Source organism: Ambystoma mexicanum, chromosome 3p (genome assembly GCF_040938575.1).
Source record: "Ambystoma mexicanum isolate Mex_15411 chromosome 3p, UKY_AmexF1_1, whole genome shotgun sequence".
NCBI lineage: Eukaryota > Metazoa > Chordata > Amphibia > Caudata > Ambystomatidae > Ambystoma > Ambystoma mexicanum.
Window position 1 is genome coordinate 38,848,589 of NC_090925.1, and position 20,454 is coordinate 38,869,042.

The following is a 20,454-nucleotide window of genomic DNA, read 5'->3' on the forward strand; positions in this document are numbered from 1 at the left end:
TGAAAGTGAACTAGCAACTCTCTGCTACGAAGTTGCACACACATTGAAATCAGGTAACCATTTTCAAAATATGTGAGCTTTGCAAATACTACAAAAAGTGCAAGAAAAAGATGAGGTTTTACAATCAAGCATTACAAATCTGTTAGCAAACATGCATGGTACTAAAGCGTACTGGTTCCGATGTCACGGAGATGTACGTTGAATTATAATAAATGTTTGCCCACCCACTTGGTTTGTTACATTAAGTTATGCAGAATATGCATGGGAAGATTTACATGATTTCCTACGCATATCAAACAAAAACAAAAAAAAGCATAGATATACTAACACCTGGAGAACTTTGCTCTCTAGATCCTGTTAATGTTTCAAGATATTTCCATCATCGCTTCATTGCTATGCAACACTTTATTTATAATAAAACTGCTCCTCCCCTCAGAGAAGTGAACACTTCTTTTGGAGAAAAGAATACCAAGCCAGAGGAGCACCACATATCCACATGCTTTTATGGATTAAAGATGCTCCTAAATTTGGTCAAGACAGTGATGCCACAGTTTTACAGTTTATCGAAAAATATGTCACTTGTGAAGTTCCATCAGAATTAACAAATACTGACCTTCATGCACAAATTTTACAATTTCAAAGACACAAATGTGGGAAATATTGTCATCGCAAATACAAAAACAAATAGAAATACTACACCAAATGCCGCTTTGGTTTCCCTAGACCAGTTACAGCAACAGGTCAAGTAAACAACTTCATGTCTTCAGTTAGACATACTGTTAAGGTAAATCACCTAAGAACACATATTACATAAAAAGAACGGAAGAAGCAAAATATATCAATGATTACAATGCAATCATTGCCCACTTATGGAATGCAAACATAGATGTGCAGTACATTGCTGACAATTCCACTGCAGGTGCACAATATGTTACAGCCCACTTAATCAAAACAGAGCTTCAAGACCTCTGGGATGACCTATCACCGGACAAAACACTGTCTCAGAAATTGTACAGCTTAGGCATAAAAATGCTCTCTCATAGAGAATGTGGCTGGTATGAAGCTGCAGATCGTTTAACCGGCACTGCTTTGTATGGAAAATCTAAAAATATACTATGGCTAAGTCTTGGTCCTGCTAAATCTAGAAAAAGAGTTCTCAAGTCATACGATGACATAGAAACAATAGCCAAAAATGATCCCAACAGCCAAGACATTTTGAAAAACAATTTACTGGACACATACTACCCAAACAGGAGTACCACTTTGGAAACCATGTGTCTATACTACATAGCCCAAAACTTCACACACAAAAATAATATAAAACCAGATGAAAATAAAGGTAGATAGATAGTGACAAATTGTGAAGGCAGCTCAGTGAAACTTACCAAACGAAGCTTAATTAATCATATCAAATTGTCCTTAAAAACTTCTCAACATAAAGAACTATATTACATGTCCCTGCTACAACTTTTTAAACCATGGAGAAAAAAAGAAGAGTTACTAGATATCTATGACTCCTATGAAGATGCTTTCAAAGCAAATGAAAGCACTATAACTGATGTAAAGTTTACACAGTACAAAACAATGTTGCACAATGAACAGCAACACGAAGAAGAACTCCAGGCCCAACTAGACAAGGACACTCCCGACAGTAGTCAACCTCCTATAACAGGAAGCCAAGAACCACTTGGACAGCCACTAATAGCAAATGAGGCAGAATTAGCTAGGACAGAAGTAGAAAACACCATGTGTCACTACAAAGAAGATACAGAAGACTTAACTGTACTGCAATCAAAATTGAACAATGAGCAGCATAGCATTTTTCAAGAAGTAACAAAAGAAATTGCACATGGTGCACAACATGAAAATAAAGAATGTACCTGCCAAAATTACAAACCTATGCTACTATACGTCAGTGGTCAAGCTGGTTCAGGCAAAACATTCTTAATCAAAATCATCAGCAAGTTCCTTCAACAATTAACAAACAACAAACTGTCAGCCGTTGTAACTGCCCCCACAGGTTTAGCTGCCTGCAACATAGGCGGTGTCACTTTACACCGATTACTACTCCTTCCAGTAGAACATCAAAACAAATTAGAATATTACAACTTTCTACAGAAGCTGCAATGGAACTAGGCAGAGTGTTAAAACAAATGAAAATGCTACTAATAGATGAAGTGAGCATGGGCTCCAACCTAATGCTGGCTTTGATTCACCTCAGATTACAAGTACTCAAAACAAACTACAAAGAGCTCTTTGGGGGAACACACATTATTGTTTTTGGAGAACTTCATCAATTGACACCACTGAAAGGTGAACCTATTTTTAAAACCTTAGGACACAAACTCTGCTGTAAAACTGCTGGCAGCATAGGAAATGTCAACCTTTGGCAACATTTCCAATACAGAGAATTAACAGAAAACATGCGCCAGTCTGCAGACCTCACATACGCCAACATTTTAAAAAGTATTAGAGTTGGTATACTACCTCAAGAAGCACAATCAATATTAAAAACCCAGCACATCCACGCACTGTATGGCCATAACTCATGTGCTACTGATGTCGTGGAAAAATTAGCACACAAAAATGTCAATTGTATGTCCTTGATGCCAACTCTGCAAGCTGTTCAAAATTCAATGAAACAATGTTGCAAAAAGAAATGCAACCAATAATTGAAATTTGCTCCACAGACAAACTAGACGTACATGGTATGACACTACCCATGTGTCAACAAGCCACAACAAGACTAAATACCTTAGAACACTCTATCTCCCACACAGCTAGATTGGAGAAAATATTAAAATTATCTTTAAACTGCAGAGTAATGCTTAAACATAACCTTGACGTGGAGTAAGGACTAGTTAATGGAGCACTTGGTACAGTTGTTGGCTTTCGAACATACCCATGTGACAACAACATTCAGTTTGTCAATATTCTCTTTGACAAACTATCAGAAGTAAAAAGGATAGGACGCTCAACAGCTCAATTCCTTCTTTTCAAAGACATGTATGTACGCAGAAAGCCATTTTCTCTAACTCCAGCAACTTTGATGCAAGTAAAGTAAACGCTGATATTCCTTGCATTTTATAATACAATAGACTACGTTCTCTGTACACCCGCCATCTAAAAACCTATCCTGTTCCACAAAAAGCAAAATGTTATAAAAGTAAACTACTTCAAACAGAAATGCAACAGGATCTTACTGCATATCATCCATAGAGATTAAAAGAAGTGAATACTTCATCAATTACTACAACCAAAGAAGAATCTACTACTCAAAGTAACTCAGGTACTTCTTCAAAGAAGCAATAAACACTCTGAAGATATGACTTGGACACAGAACTATCTGGACCATTCAAATTTTCAAATATAACTGGCGTAAATTGCTACGCAAATGTAGCAATAAATATTCTATTCCAATATCCACCAATTGTTGACAACATTTACCTACACAATACAGACCAATTGTGTTTGCAAATGTTAGTCCTTCATAGAAATGCAAACAACAATCCTGACAACAAGACAGTGCTCATGGAATAAGACAAGAATTGGACTACTGTGCTGGAATGGTGAAATTCTCTATAAACTCACAAGAAGATCCAGGCGAATTTCTAATGTACTTACTACAAGTAACAAAAACATACCTATAAATTAAATCCTCCAGATTTCATACATGTGGAAACATACATGCACTCTCTGCAAAAATGTGGCACAGGAACAAATCCCTAATGAACGCTTCATGTATGTATCCATACCTAACTGTGAATCCATTCCATTGCAGCAACTTGTACAAAATGCAAACCATGGCAGATTAAGTACTAACTGCAATTCAGATAATCGCTCTACCTTACAAATACAAACACATAGGAAATACATAATACTAATGCATTTACGTTACAATGCAGATGGTACTAAAAACAACTGTAAACTGACTGGATTCACACATGGTCAAGTATCACTTGATAAGAAAACCTTCACAACAATAAGTGTAATCTACCACACAGGAGCCACAACCAATGCAGGTCACTACAATGCATATATAAAAAAAATTGTGGATGGTTCGTATGTAATGATAGTACCATTACTTTAAAGCAGATATTACCAGAAAATCTTAAACGCTTATTTAATATTCTTAAAACCAAAATTTAATAACTAATCTGTGCATAAACATTAATAAAACTTCAATTAGAAAACTATAAACAGTTAGAATATGCCAACAGATATCTAACTCCCCAAGATTCTGCAACAAGCAAACAGAAAAATCAATGCCACTAAAATATAAGAAGAAATAAACAGTTAGAATACGCCAACAGGTATCTAACTGCCCCAAAAATCTGCCACAACCTAACAGATAGATGAGCAACTTGAAAATAAAAAAATATAACCAGTTAGAATTTGCCAACAGGTATCTAACAATCTGCAACAAGCCAACAGATAGGACATTAGCCAGAAACACAAATATACACTGAAAACAAAGAAAGAAATGTACTGTACCATAACAAAAAAAAATATGACGGTCAAAATAATGCAGAAATGTCTATTATGCAATGCAATAACTCTTTATAAACTACCTACACTAACATGATCTTTTCTTTTATCACAGAAATTGAAAAAGAATATCTGTTCCAGTCATGAAAAAAATATATCCAATCACAAAAAATCAAACAGTAAGTATATTATAATTCAACCCACAAATACTGCTCCATAACACAACCATTGAAGCAAACATCTAACCATACACCACAATCCAACATGTTTACTTTCATGGATATGTTATACTGCTGTGCGTGTTACCAAACTCTACAATCTTAATTAGATGACTTAGCCAAAATTTCAAATACAAACTATATAAATCAAACAGTACACAAACTGTAGAGTTGCGGATATTTGATAGATATTTGATTCTATGGTGTGTTATGCTGCGGTGGTTGTGGCATTGCACCAAAGACTCTAGGCCCTGGCCACAACCACTGCAGCATATCACACCCATAGAATCAAACATTTTAACTGTGCTATATGGGCTGCTGCATTTGTTATGTCCGCGGACAGCCGCGGTGACCGCGGACATGACGAACACATCAGGGGCACCCGCCACCTAAACAAATACAGCATTTGACCCATCTCTTACTCCTCCTCCCTCCCCAGGCACTCTTACACAGCAACACACTCCCCAAAGTTGTATTATTCCCTTGTTCATTGCCGTGCTGTCCACGGATGTCCACGGATCCAAGTGGCGGGTGCATCAAAACAATACGACGCACCTCACGCTTCATTCCCAGCCAATCAGTGAACACGTATGTCCGTGGACATGACGCAAGCTGAATAGTCAATCGGTGTCCGTCCGCGGAGCGAACAGGGAAAGTGTCCACGTAGCGAACATAGATATCACACATTTTTTGACACCTACTTTTTGGTCATTTTAAAAAAAACTACTGGATGGATTTCCACCAAATGTACATGCTTTTGGGACCAAGCCGCTGCTCCTGACGCAAATTTGGTGCAAATCCGTCAAGCGTGTTGAGTTGTAGGCGTGACTCAGGTTTTTTCCCCATTCACTTTATGGGAAAAAAAATTGTTTGGGACCCCCCATTATAACTTTGCCCTCCCTGCAACAAACCTCACCAAAGAGTGGGCCATATACTTTTTTACTACAAAGTTTGGTGAGAATTCATCCAGGGAGAGCGAAGTTATAAGCCACCCAAAAGTGCTCTTCCTATGGGATTAGTAACTTAACCATAACTACAGGGCCACTACCGTGGCCTGTGTAATACATATATATATATTCAGTGAACAAACCTTTGTTAAAGGGATGTTATGGTTAAGTTGCACTTATAAAAACCTGTGAAATGCAATGAAAAAACTTTGTTAAAAGGATGTTATGGTTACAAGTAAAACTGAAAAAACCTCAGAAATTCACCAGTTATGGTAAGCTAAGCAACCAAAACTCGCGCCACCATCGTGCTGTTAAGCATTTCAATCAGGCGACACACACCTTGGTCTCGGCCTAGTATGCAGCGCACAACTGAAATAATTATCTCTTTATATAAATAGATTCAATATTGAGATGCTACACCACTCATATCACACCCCCTTTTCAAATACCCCGGGTCACAATGGACCATGAACCAGGCTGGTTGATAAAATAAAATGTTTATTTATTTATTTTAAATTTCAAAAGAAATCATAAAATGTTTTAATATGGGGCAGCAATCACCAATGAGGTGATAATTACAATGAGCATGTGAACAATTTAACCTTCTAGTGGAATATATATATACAGCACAGCGGAATAAGAGCACTTTTTTGATTTAGAAAAGATATCACCCAAGTTAGAATTTCTCCCTGCAATGTTCCCTCAACCCCCAAATAATTGAATTATGAAGGGATAGAAAGACACAGCAGGTAATCAGGAATAATAGGCAAGAATCTGAATTCAAATCTGACCTTCCCTCCCCAAATAAGAGAGAAAAACGGATTTCAAACCCCTTGCAATGTGATGAAATGACACTCGGAAATGGACATATAAAAAATGAATGTGTGTTAAAAACCTTGAAGCAAATACAATTTCTCACTAGAGCAACAATTCAACAACACTAACAGTCACAAAGAAGTGATTACCAAGATCATACAGTTCAAAAACGAAAGGAAAGTTTAAAACAGATTGCAGCCCAATGACATGTGAAAGTTGCATTTATTTCATTCCCACCTAAAATTAACCAAACGTCTTTTTTTTTTTTAAATCAAGTTTTATTAGGTTTCACACATGTGTTACAACAATGCAGAACATATTTAAACATGAATAAACAGGAAACCTGTTATAACCCACCACCCCCCAACCCCCACCAGTTCAAGTTCTCAATAATTGCATATTTGAAGGGTTCCGAAAAGAGCATAGCAATGTCTACACGATGTGCACTTAGCACGCTGAAGTAATGGGCCGAGGTTTGAGGGACTAGAGGTTGGACTAGTGAACGATGGCCCGAAGCCCCCAGGGGGGAGTTCTCCGGATCTGGTACTTAAGATTATACTGAGCAGCCGTATTTTTCGAAGAAGGGGAGCCATATTTCCTCGATGTTGGATCTAGATCCGTCAAGTAGATGTGTGAGGAATTCCATGTCGTAAATGGCTCGTACCTTGGCTACCCTGTGCTTTTTCCCCGGGCATTCCTGGGTTCTTCCATTTTTATGCCAGGCAGCACCTGGCCGCCACCAACATAACCTGCAGCATGTGGTCATGGGTATTCTCGTGATCATCTCCAATGTCAATTCCAAAAAGGAGAAGTCAGGGGCAGGAAGACCGCTCCACCCCATCTATCCCCTTAATCCATGTCAATACCTCCTCCCAGTACTTTTGGGCCACCGGGCACCTCCACCACATGTGAATATAATCCCCCAGGCATTGATTCGCCAGTACCAATTTATTCGATCATTATTGTACTGCTTAATTAATCGGTGGCAAAAAAAAAAACCTGAAGATAAATGAACTTTGTATCGTAAGACTTAACCTGTGATGAATTACGCATATAAATACATGGGAAGAGCAAGCAGCAATCAAATGGGGACTTTCCCCATCTCATTCATCTAAGTTATATAAAAGTTCTCCTGGGTAGTACCAGTGCCACGGAACATGTCAATCATCAACCCCATCAGGAGCCCGTGCTGTAGTATTATCATGCCCTTAACATTTTGGGATATAATGAAAGTAACATGATTTCCAATTTGCATTGTGCCCGCAATGCAGTGCAAGCCTTAGACACCTGTCCCCACCAGCTAATAGCTTTTAACACAGTTACAACCCCCAACTGTTTTCACGTCAGCAAAACATAATCTAATTTGAAGTAATGGACCTCAGTGGACGTACATACATTGTTTCCTAATCCAAAGTGAGCACTAGATTGACTCGCTCCACGTGGCAGTCTGCATATTTAATGGAAAGGTCTCCATGATTCAACGGGCCACCGCTTTGTGAAACAAGCAATTAAAGTGGTCTGAGTTCTTGGAGGAAAATTAGTGTTTAGGGGCTGGATCCTTTTTTTGAAAGTGTTTGAACACAACGAGACAGGCAAGGACATTGTTTGAGGGAGGTCTTCTTCTACAGCTCAATGTTAACGTGGGGAGGGTGACATTTTGTGATATTTTCCATTGATATGTTGCATAATATGCACTGAGGGCCCGATTCATGGAATATTTGCCCGGTTCAAAGTGAATTTGAACTGCTGAAAAGTGACTTTGCACTGCCGACACAAACCCTGATTCATGGAACCATGTAAAGTGTATTTTTTCATTGCAAAATCCGGGCAAAGTCAGTGCATATTCATTGTTGCGGTACAAAAGAACTTTGCCCAGACTTTACCTGGCACAAATCCACTTTGCACGGTTGCATGAATCAGGGGCTGTGTTTGCAGTGCAAAGTCACTTTTCTGGAGTGCAAAGTCATTTTTAACCGGGGAAATATTCCATTAATCGGGCCCTGAATGTTCTATTGCCCCTTGAAAAGTAGATTGCATAGCCTACCTAGATCAATTAAACTATATTTCATCATCCTGAAAATTCTTAGGGGGTCATTCCGAGTTGGGCGGTAAGGCTTAACGGGCACCAGTAAGGATGCCGGTGCTGGTAAACCCTTACCGCCCAATTCTGCGGTCCCTTAGCGGGAACTTCAAAAGGCGTGTGGTCAGACAATTTGCGGTACTGTTATTAGCGCCTTCCCCATTCCCATTGAGCCCTATGGGGGCTCAAATGGGAATTGGGAATGGTTTACTGAATGGGGACTTACCAGGTCCTCCAGGGTCGGAATGACCCAGTAAATACCCATTCTGCCAGACCAGACTGGGACCTGCTATTGGAGGCAGCCATGGTGCAAATAGCACCATGGCTGCCTCCAATCTCGGAATGACCGCCTTAGTCTGACTCAGAATGTTTTTGCAACGTTAGGTGCGGTTCCGTTAAGGGGGCATAGTTGTAAAGTGGTTGTAAAATGTTCAAAATCAGTATATACTTGAATGGAAATGTGTTTTTTGCATGAGGAGAGGGGACCTGGTCCTGAAAGCATGCTTTTGCAATCTTGGTGTTTCGGTCCTACACTTCCAGCAATGAGGGTCGTACCCTGGCCTCATTCTAGCAATCCTCTGTGGGGGGGTAGTGCCAGCGATGCAATACCTTGAGGGCCTGGTGGCGGTACTGGAGTGAGGCCGTGGAGCGATTTGCCTGCCTACACATCTCCCCCCACCTCTGGTCGTCGATTTCCTCGCCCAGGTCCTTTCCCCATTGTGTGCGTGTGGGTGGGGGGTCTCTTGGGACAGAAAAGAGGAAGAGCTTGTAGAGGCGGGATATTATTCCCTTAGAGCCCCTCGCCGAAAGGAGGAGTTTTTCAAAGTCTGTGAGGTCTCTCCTAAGGGTGTGCCCCCAGGATTGTTCGGTAAGGACTCCCTTTAGCTGGAGATAGCGAAAGGGGGACAGGGTGCCTATCCCCAGGGCCTCTTCCAGATCTTTCAAGGGTAAGAAAGAGCCCCCCACCCAAAGGTGACCAGTCCTCTTAAGGCCTGCCTCGAACCACGTCTGGTACGCCGCTGGCTCTGCTATCTTGGCCAGGAAGGGGGCGGGCCCAAATACAGCTCAATGGGGAGGGCCAGTGTCACGATGCCTGCCCCCGGAAAGCCAGACCAGGCTCAGCAACCCCGGAAGCAGGCATCATGCCACTTGAAGCATGCCAAAAAACCCCAGTTAGGGGCTATGTGGCTACAGTCCTGGCGCCTATGGCGCCAGGCTCATAAGAATAAAGTCAGTCCTGGCGCCATGGGCACCAGGCTCATTACAGAAAACTTACCTGATGCAGACCATGCTGCATACCTACCTGATGCAGACCATGCTGCACGAAGCCACAAGCCAAATGAGGCTTAGAGGGACTATTTTACCTCAGGGACTCCTTTCCTCTCGGGTGGGGCTGTGGAAGAATACTTACCTGGGACTTCTTCCAAGGCTATTTAAGCCACACCCAGACAGCCACACGAGCATCGCGTAATTCTGCTTGCTGCAGCGTAACGCTCACCGTGTCTTCAGCAGCTCCAGTCTTCAGCCACGCCCGCTTCAGCCCTGGAACACCTGGAACAAGAAAAGGAGAAGGAGAAGAGGTCAGAACAAAACCCTTACCTGAATCCTTGATCCAGCACATCGTCAATCTGGAAGAGAGAAGCCTTCACAGGTGCATTGCCACGCACCTTGCAGCGCCGCGTTGAACTCACCATCTGGGGCTGCATTCCTTTACTCCATCGCGAACCCAGCATCTCCAGGCCATTCTTCAACTCCTGGGGGAGACAAGAACAAATAGGTCAGCAAGGGCAATACAAACCACCCCCAAAGACTTACCTGATTACCACAGGGGGGTACTCACCTCATCTCGGGTCGGTGCAGTCAATTCTGCATCACTGCCGCACCCCGGCCCCTAAGGGGAAAACAAGGACAATACAACGTACCCCCAAAGACTTACCTGATTACCACAGGGCGGTACTCACCTCATCTCGGGTCGGCGCAGTCAATTCTGCATCTCCGCCGCACCCGGCCCCTAACGGGAAAACAAGGACAATACAACCTAACCCCAAAGACTTACCTGATTACCACAGGGGGGTACTCACCTTATCTCAGGTCGGCGCAGTTAATTCTGCATCATCGCTGTACCCCGGCCCCAAAGGGGAGAACCACAATAGACTTACCAGGATCTTACCAATTGCCACTTGGAACTCTTCTAGTGGTTTAAATCTGCAACCTGCAAGGAATCTGGCAGAGTGAAGATCAGACTTTTGAACTCTTATGAACAATTGGACTTTAGAGTCAATACTGGAACTCACGAATTCCTCCACGCCAGTGAAGTAACTGGTCGTCTACGTGCCCCTGCGCTCGACGCAGGATGGAGAGCTCATCTTTCCAAATCTTCAGGTGAGATTAAGAGGGGACTTCAGGAGTGTTCTGTGGGCAGACAAGGGGAGTGGGAAGGCAGGTTAACGCTCAGATTACGGGAGGTTAATTCCCTTTCTCCATTGCAGAAAGATATTCGTACAAGCCCAACAAACGAAGCTAAGTGGGTCTGTCCAGTCTGTCATATAGGCTCTACTGTTACTCTGGTGGAAGCAACAGCGGGCCAGTCCAGATCGACGCCCATGTGGGAATCAGGTGAGCGTAACAGCCAGGTTGTGAGCCAGCGGTAGTAACCCCCTCCCTCCTTCCATAGGGACAACAGCACTTTTAGGACTGGGTGATACAAGACACTTCTAGGGATCTTCCTCCATGGCTACCCATTGTTTTTTCATACCCGGGGCAAAGTGGTCTTCCAGGACCCTCAGTTGAGAGGCTCTGTGGTATGTTTCTAGGTCAGGATATCCCACCCCTCCATCCTCCTTCGGTCTGGTCAGCATCTCGTAGGAGATGCAATGTTTTTTACCTGACCAGAGAAAGTTGAGGAGGACTTGCTTCATTTCCGTGAAAAATGTTTTGGGGATAAGCACCGGGAGCATTTGAAAGAGAAATAAAAACTTGGGGAGGATTACCATTTTTATGAGGTTGAGACGTGCCATCCAGGAGAGCCCCGACCCTGACCATCGCTCTATGTCCTTCCTGATTGCTGACCAGAGGGGGGGAAATTGGCCGGGTATAAGCCCTCGGGATCACGGGTGACCTGGACCCCGAGATACCGGAATCCGTCATCTCTCAGCCTAAAGGGGAGCCCGTTAACAAAAGCCATCTCTGAATCTGGTAAGTTACCCCCTATGAATGCCACCGATTTCTCAAGATTTACTTTGTACCCCGATAGGTCCCCATAGCGCGAGAGGCCCTGCAGCATTCGGGGGACTGTTTGGGATGGGTTTGTGATATAGAGTAGTGCATCATCTGCAAAAAGGCAGACTTTGCACTGCATCTCTCCGACCTGTACTCCCCTGATGGCCGCTTCGTTACGGATCGAGATTGCCCATGCTTCCATCACGAGTGCGTAGATTAGTGGGGACAAAGGGCATCCCTGCCGTGTACCACGCTCGAGGGGGAATGTCCTTGACTCGGTCCCATTTGCCACCACTCTAGCAGAGGGGGAGGAGTAGAGCGCGGAGATCCAACGTAGATCCTGGTAAATCGTCACCCTGGAGTTGCCATGTTGAATATCCCGTAAGGTTCTCGCCCTCTCCAACACCATAGCCTTGTCCTTATAGTAGTGAAATCTTGCAAGAACTGAGCGTGGGCATCTAGCCCCCCCGCCAGCCCGATGGACCCTGTCAAGCAGGAGAGTCTCCCCAGAGTCCGACCCCAGGACAATTCTGATGATGTCTTGGATTTTGCTTTCAAGTCCCACCGGGGTCTCTCCCTCCGTCTCCTCAAGGCCGAAAATTCTCAAGTTGTTCCTCCTCTCCCAGTTTTCCATATCGTTGACCTTGAGCCAGAGGTCCTCCTCGCGGCATTGCAGTTCCTGAAATCTAGTTTCCATTTGCGCCTCGAGGATGTCCGTCGATACCTGGTTGCACTCGACCCCTTCTACCCGATCCTCCAGCGTTGAAACCTTGGCCGTGAGGTCAGCCAATTTGGGCCCCATGTCCGTCCTCATACCCCTAATCTCTTCTAGGATCGTTTGGATATTGCACTGCATGGCATTCATGTCCGGGGGTTGCAAGGCTGCAGGGCCGGTCTCCATTTTGTAGGACCCAGGGATGAATTGGTATTGCGCAAGGGTCTCCCTCCAGTTCATGGGGTAACGATTCCCCTGTGATGTGGCGAACCCTCGTTGCCGGTATCGCGGGTGCAGGGAGGTGGGCAGTGACCAGTTGGCTATGGAGGGCCCCAAGGGAGCCCCCGGGGGGAAGCGCTGTGTCTCACCTGTACCGCCGGCATGTGGAACTGAGCGTCGCTGGTGGGCAGGAGGCCTGGAGTAATCTCGCTTTACTGCAGAAGGCGGGGGGCCACGGACTTCAACAGGGGAACACTCTCCAAGGGGGGGGCCCAGGGAGCGGAGTGGCCCAGGCGTGCTCCCGCAACGACCTGAGCCTTCACCGGTGGTCGGGTGGGCTCCTCTGCCACTAATCCGGAGCCCTGCGGGGGCTGTGGGGAGTAGACCTCGGGTGTCTTTCAGGCGGTGGTCAGGCGTGGAAACGTGGACCGTTGAGGTGGTTCCGAGGTGAGCTCCCGCGTCGGCCCGGGCACAGACGAATCACTGGTGGTGAGAGCGGTGGGGGGAGCACGGGCCCCCCATGCACCCCGGGCTGGAGTAAGTATAGCAGTGGTTCCCCCGAATCCCCTATGATGGAGGCAGGTCACTGTTGGCCTCCAGTAATGGATGAGCCGGTCGCCGGCAGCTGTTGCAGCTTCTCAAAGGCACGCCTGGCGTTGGGCCCTGTGTGCTGTTCGCGCGGGCCGTTCCTCCTCTCTGGTAGGGTCCGATGACCCGCCGGATCCGGCGTGGGGCCTCCGCTGAGATGTTCGGAAAGGCGGAGGCACTCAGTCGTGTGGCGGCCGAGGGAGGGTAGGGGGCTCCTCACCCTGTGTTGCGTGGTCTCCCCCTCGGTCGCCAGGCACCGTCCGTCTCCAGCGGTGGGGGGAAGGGCATAAGCCGCTGGTGGGGATGTCTGCAGGGCCAGCCCAGGCCGTCGACAGCACCACAGGCCTCGGTGCGCGAGTCAGAGCGGGTGGGGAATTCGACTCCTCCCCCCCACTACGCAGCCAGGCGATGTCCAGCTCCCGCCTGGGGCCTTCCCTCAGAGGCCAGGAGTAGGGGGGGTTTGCCGATCACAGGTCGCTATCTGTGGAACGGGGGCATCTCCAAAGCCTGGACAAGCTTCTGGGTAGTCCAAGCGGTTCCCCTCCTCAACCATTGCTGGTAGATGGGTTAAAAAGCATATAAGGCATGTCTATCTGTAGGTTTCCCGGGGCCATACGGGGAGCTTGAGATTCAGGCGACCATCTTGCCCGCGCCCCCTGGTGGCCTCCAACCAAACATCTTTTAATAAAAATGAGTGAAATACACTGATTTGGAGTGCGGGTTTGGCTGGGGAATAGAGGTATATCACAGGTACAAGATGGAAGTGAAAGTTAGTCTCTAGCTGGTAAATTGAGAGGGATATGGAAGGTAGAGTGAGGTTTCTTTTTAGGAAAATAGAGCAGTGAAAAGAGGAATCAGTTTTAAAATTGAAAGGCAAATCTTACGTAAACTAGATTTAATGGCTAAGAAAAGAGGAACGCCACCCGTGAATATAAAAGTTACACCCGCCAAACATCTTCCTCTCTCCACCTGCCTCTTCGCCCTTGTGGCTGGAGCCCCTTCCCTGCCCTACATTGCCTCTCCTGAGAAAAAAAGAAAAAAAAATGGAAAACATTAAAAAAGGTTCCTTTACGAGCAACCTTTCACAGTTAAAAAAATAAAAGTGCAAAAAAAGTCGAAGGACCCTGTGTATCCTGCTAAGTCCACGGACAGCACAGTAGTCAATGGGCATTTACAAATTTCGGGCCTATGGCAATTGGAAACATTATAATTGTTTTGCATTCAAAAAGGGTGGCTCTTAAAAGAACAATTTTTTGGGGTTTTTGGCTTTTATATATTTTTTTTCATTTTTCATTTTTGAAACCAAAGTAACAAAACATTTAACTGATTTTCATTATTTCTTCTCACTTCCACAAAAATATTATCACTCACATCAGTTAGATACGCTCCATTTTGCCGAAAAATGTTGGCCCTATGAAATGTAATGTTTTCCTTATGAAACAATGTCATGCCAACATCTTGAACAAAAGCAGACACAGGTTTACTGACGTTGCGCTTCACTTTTTCCATTTGTGGACCAAATAAACTGGATCACATCCACATCTGTCTCTGGGCAATTGGAACATTTATTTTGGGAATAAGGGAACATTTCCTTCAACTTTCCCAATGTGTCCTTCAATTCAAACTGCAATGAGATTCCAGTCACATTCCCCAAACTGTTCCCAACACAATTGCTAATAATAATGTCTGGATGCTTCAATTGAACCATATTTTCACAAAATGGGAGCAAGTCCACCCACTTCATGGCTCACACTCCATACCAGAACACTTCCAATCCAGGAAATCCAAGATTTTTGTCTATTCCACAGTGTTCAGCATGCACCTTCATCCAGTGGACCCAAGAATCACCCAAACACTCTGCCTGCTGAAAGACATTTCTTTCTTTGGCCATTATCAATCCTCTCATAAATCCTGCTTACAAAGCCACTGCTACCCTCTCTTCCTGTACACCACACCTAGAAAACCTGATTGGCTGATCCTCCCAGCATGACTGTCCACGGCCTCCGCAGTCCCCTTTCTGTGCCAGGCAACCTCAAAAAACCCAGTTGTATCGTCCAATTGACCAGGGCAGGGAGGGAAAATAAACAGAATGTAAGCTATTTAAGGGGTGATTCATGGAATGATTGTGCGCTGAAATGTGTGCCGCAAGCGTGAAAAAGTGTGTGCAAAACGCACGTGTGCGCTCGTTTCCGGATTCACTGCGCCTGGTTTACCACGGACCTGCGCCGGATCCACGCGTGGTGCACACGTCACTGCGACATCCCGAAAGCTGTGTCGCCCAGTGAAGTCCAACGCACACACCTAAAAAGGGGGTGGAACACGCACATGGGGAACAACACTGTGGGCATAACGGGGAAGTACAGCAGCGAAATGCTCGCAATGCCCACATGTGCGCTAACAACATGTAGTCATGGAATTGAACAGGGTAAACCCGCGCAAGCCAAAAGACGTGCAAAGGCGTAAACACGTCCACCACGCAAAAGCAGGTAGAAGCGCCCCGTTGCAGCATAAAAATGCACGCAAACAACAAACAAGCATATACAGCTACGATGAATGTCCCATTTCTCGCAGCAGTGATCATGGGACACTGCAGGAGGAGGAGGATAGACAGGCCCCGTATTTCTTTATCCAGGACCAGCCTTTTTTGGGATGCCTGATGACCAGGTCTATAGGTTTCTACCTCATATCATCCTAGACCTGGTCACTCTGTGGGAGGATGACCTCACATCACCCACCTAGTGCTCCCAAGCACTGAGCCCCTTGGAAAAGGTGCTCAATGTCCTGCATTTTTTGACCACTTGGTAATCTCAGCGGACAACTGCCATGGTTGGGGGCATTTCACAGGCCACGCAATCGCGCTGCCTACACCAGGTGTTGGCAATCATGACTGCATGCCCCTCAGTCCGCAGGCACATATACATGCCCAGAAAACCTGCAGAAAGGCAGGCCGTGGTCCAGGACTTTTACTGGGTGGCACACTTCCCCAAAGTGCTTGGTGCCATTGATTGCACCCATGTGGCCCTACGTCCACCTAGGGCCACTGAGCACATCTATCGCAACCGCAAGCACTGGCATTCCATCAACTTGCAGGTTGTATGCAATGCCAAGGGAATCATCACCTCTGTCTATGTAAACTGTCCCGGCTCCACCCATGACAGTTTCATATTTAGAATTGCAGCCATACAACGGGACCTGGAAGCTGGGAGACATGGCAAAACATGGCTCATTGGTGAGTTCAAATGCCTGTACACATGCATGCATGTCACACACAGACAAATACACAAACCCAACTAATGACAAACATTATCACCTCCCCAGGGGACAGTGCCTACCCTCTGAGCACCTACAGGATGACGCGAATACGGAACCCCACCACACCACCCCAGGTAAGATACAACACAGCCCATATTGCAACCCGGAGCATAGTGGAGCGCACATTCAGAGTGCTCAAGTCACGTTTCCGCTTCCTTGACCGCTCTCGTGGGCAGCTACTATATGCGTCCCAAGTAGTGTGCAGGATCATTGTGGCAGCATGTGTCCTGCACAATGTTGCAACTCGGCGGGTGTACCGGTGGACATGGTGGTGCCCCCACATCCCCAACCACACGCACGGCCACGGGAGGGGAAAGGGCACGTGGCAAGGCAGCCCTTACCCAGCTTGTGGCTACATTTTTCACCTAAACTCCCCCACCCCTGCGGATTGTACACAGGCCTGGCACATTCCAGGTGACAATCGATGTTGACAAAGGGGCGTCAACGGTCACAACCTTAATACCCTGAGAATGTGTCCTTGGAATTGTAGCATTGTTTGCATACCTAGCCACTTAAACAAACACAATCCAGTGTGACCAAAAGGCACACATGCAAGCTACAGATTCCACCCCCCATGCAAAATAGTACATCCAAATGCTCGTATGTCACCTAAACCGCCCTCAACCCCATGTCATCCACCTGACACACCATGCCATGGCATGCAATGTGAAAACTACAATAGAAATATCAACACACATGACACAACTGTAACAAAGTGCACCGTCACAAATGGAAACAGGCCTCAGGCAATCCCCTCAGACACGGACTCTAAAGAAAAGAGTGAGCAAAAATATCCAACATATACTAAAAGTACGTAAATGCATGCCACCAAAGGTCTGAACACCAAAACCTTGAACGAAAATGTGGGTGCTGCGGGGTTGTCCCCCGCAACACCCCGCTCACTAGACAACACAGTACAGTGAGTGGTGTTTGCGGGCTGGAAACCCCTGCAGATGCATAAAAAACAAAGCAAAAAAATGAGCCTACACCGCCATTTCACAATCACGAAAGTCAATGTGAACTTGTGCAGCAGGGACACAGCATGTCTCAGAAGGCAAGGAGTGTGTGCGTGGGTGGATGTTGGCGAGGTGTTGGGGTGGGGGTGTGTTGTGGGGGTGTGTTTACAGGGCTATTCAATGCATGTTAGCATGGGAAATGCATGAACCTACAGTGTAGCGTACATTTTCCATGTGAACTACTACGTTGTGGACACATCTGCAACGGAAACATATTGCCGATCCCGTGACACATCATAAGCAAAACCGACACAGGACTATCAATTTACCAGCATAACATCATGAACACAGGACCCAACAGTGACAATGTCATGCAGTGAGGAAACACCATAGCACAAGTGCCTCAATGCGACATTGCCACTGAACATCCCCCTACCATCAAGAGAGTGGCTTTGACAGCTAAAGGGGGCATGGGACGGCATACAGCATAAATTGCATCAACAATGAATACAGTCAAGGCAATACATGAATAAGCAAAATGAAATCATGCACAATCAGCAATATACTCAGAAAATTGCAGTCCAACCATGCACTGGAGAAACCATCATGAATCCCCACTAAGGGTGAATACACAAGTTGGACTTCAGACTGGCCACAGATATGACGGAAGTCCAATGCATCTATGTAAGTTACTGTTACACAGTGCCACCCTTACAAGCCCATGGAAAGGGGAAGCAGGAGTGACATATGTGTCCGGATACCAATCAACAAACACAAACACGAGACAAGCCAGTATGGGCCCAGCCAGAACACACAGTGGATGCCATCGGATGCCACATAGCACCAGACTGTAACATAAATGCACAATAGACAAAAAATCGAAATGGCCATAGTGGACACAGGGGTTTGGGGGGGACAACCAGGAGAGAGGAGGTGCAGGGTGCACCTCATCACCCACATTTGTTGATGTCGAGACAAAAAAAATTCTCCATGGGCTCATGGTCTTCACGGCCCGTCCTGAGTGAGAGATACGTTGTCGTCATCACCCCCTGGTGGTACATCATGAGGTGCGCGTGGCACCGGTGCCTGACCACGCATAGCCCCAGTAAGCCCCTCCACGGCAACAAGCATGTGGGCCTGGTGAGCCTGGTCCTGCAGGAATATGGCACGGAGGACCCCATGCAGGACCTCACGTGCAACACAGAGTTCCTTCTGCACAGACCCACGTGTAACACAGAGTTCTGCCACGGAGGCCTCGTGTGACGGCTCTGTACGCCGTGGAACACACAGGCTACTCTGACCTCAAAAATGGGGCACGCGACACACAGGGGAAACCACAGTGGGAAAAATAAGCATGCGGGACTCACGGTCTGCCTTGTGTGTAAAAGAAAAACACACAAGCGTAGGCACCTCCCCTGCCAAAACAAGAAGTACGAACTCTAACCGCTGTAAAGATGATATCACGTGTGAACCCACAAGATGAAGAAACACATGCGTCGGTCTCCACGAAAAGCATGTACAGCGAACTGGTGTCCCGCACGGACCTTAAACCCCTACCAAGGCAATGGCCGTGTGCGTCACGTCACCTACACGTTTACACGCTAAGGGCCTTTCCTCGAATTACACGCTAACGTGCTGTTTTTCACGTGCGGAGTCACTCTGCATTAAGCAGGCCACGCGACAACACACGGAACACCACGCTCCTGCCCACAAGGCCATTCACCTGCCCTCCAACACCCCGAGCAGCCTCCAACAAGCCATCTGCTGCTGTCAGCCAACTCAGTCTGCTCAGTCAGACGGACCTCCCCCCGGCTTGCATGGAGTTTAGCACGATGGTGCGTTCCAGCTGCTCCATCGTCTGTTCTGCCATGTCCCCTGGCCCGTAATGAGTGCAGCCAGAGTAGTTCTGAGGGAGGTGTTATCTTCCCACAGGGCTGCCCTGTGCGCCTGTGCCTCAGCAGCAATAGCTGAGAGCAGAGCCACCTGTTTAACCCTGTGGGCCCTGTTGGAGGCCGCCGTGCCTAGCCTGAGTGAGCGGCATGTGGACTGCGTTGCCTGCTGCTGTAGCTCTACCTGCCTATCAGGGGGGGAAATTGAATCGCCACATGTACCATGTCTTGAGCCAAAATCTCAATCGATCCCCCTGTTGCTGTGCATACATGGCATTCTCCCACCCAGCGTTGCTGGACACCACACATGTTGGTCCCAAGGAAATGTGGTTCTTGCTGTGCTGGCACTGCCTGTGACTGCAGGACTGCATTCCTCCGTTTATCTGCTGCCCCAGGAACAGGAGCAACTGGTGTGGAGAATGACCCTGCACCCATAACCACCACAGGCCAGCATTCCAACACTGACTGGCCCCTTGAGGGTCTACACCCACTGCAGGTGTGGCAGACAGAACAGAATCCACTGCAGAATGATTCATGAGTATCTGATTCAACATCAGAGTGGGAGAGACTGTCAGAGCCGTACCCGGAGGCAGGCCTGGACAGGATGGCCTGGAGCACTGATGGATGTTCGCGGCCTACCACCCCACGACCACCACTGGTGCATGGCTGCTGACCTGAACACCCACCCTGTCTACCATCTCCTCCTCCTCTGCTTCCGGTGCCTCATCACCTGTAACAAAATTTAAAAAACACATGAGCACACATGTCAGCAGCACATACCACACACATAGACAACACAATATTGACAGCCAACACATGAAGCAGCCATGTCACACACAACACAAACTCTGGCATGCATGCAGTGGCACTGAAATGGAAGGGGACCCTGAAAGCAGACATGGATGCGTGTCAAAGGTGAAGGCCATACATGTACTGAATGTTGCATACAACCTGCATCACACACAACCTACTGGCAGGCATAGATTCTAGGCAAAACTGACAGATGG

The 20,454-nt window shown here is 46.4% G+C and overlaps 1 protein-coding gene across 1 annotated transcript in view; it reads right to left on the reverse strand.

The window, feature by feature from the left end:
* The window catches only part of LOC138579698 (olfactory receptor 1G1-like), a 52,351-nt gene extending 40,760 nt beyond the window's left edge, over positions 1-11,591 (reverse strand). The window contains exons 1-3 of the mRNA XM_069649936.1: positions 11,540-11,591; positions 10,511-10,560; positions 10,149-10,303 (exon numbers count right to left, since the gene is read on the reverse strand). Coding sequence (XP_069506037.1) covers positions 10,149-10,303; positions 10,511-10,560; positions 11,540-11,591 — 257 coding nt within the window. The remainder of the gene's footprint in view (positions 1-10,148; positions 10,304-10,510; positions 10,561-11,539) is intronic.
* Between the last annotated feature and the right edge of the window lie 8,863 nt (positions 11,592-20,454).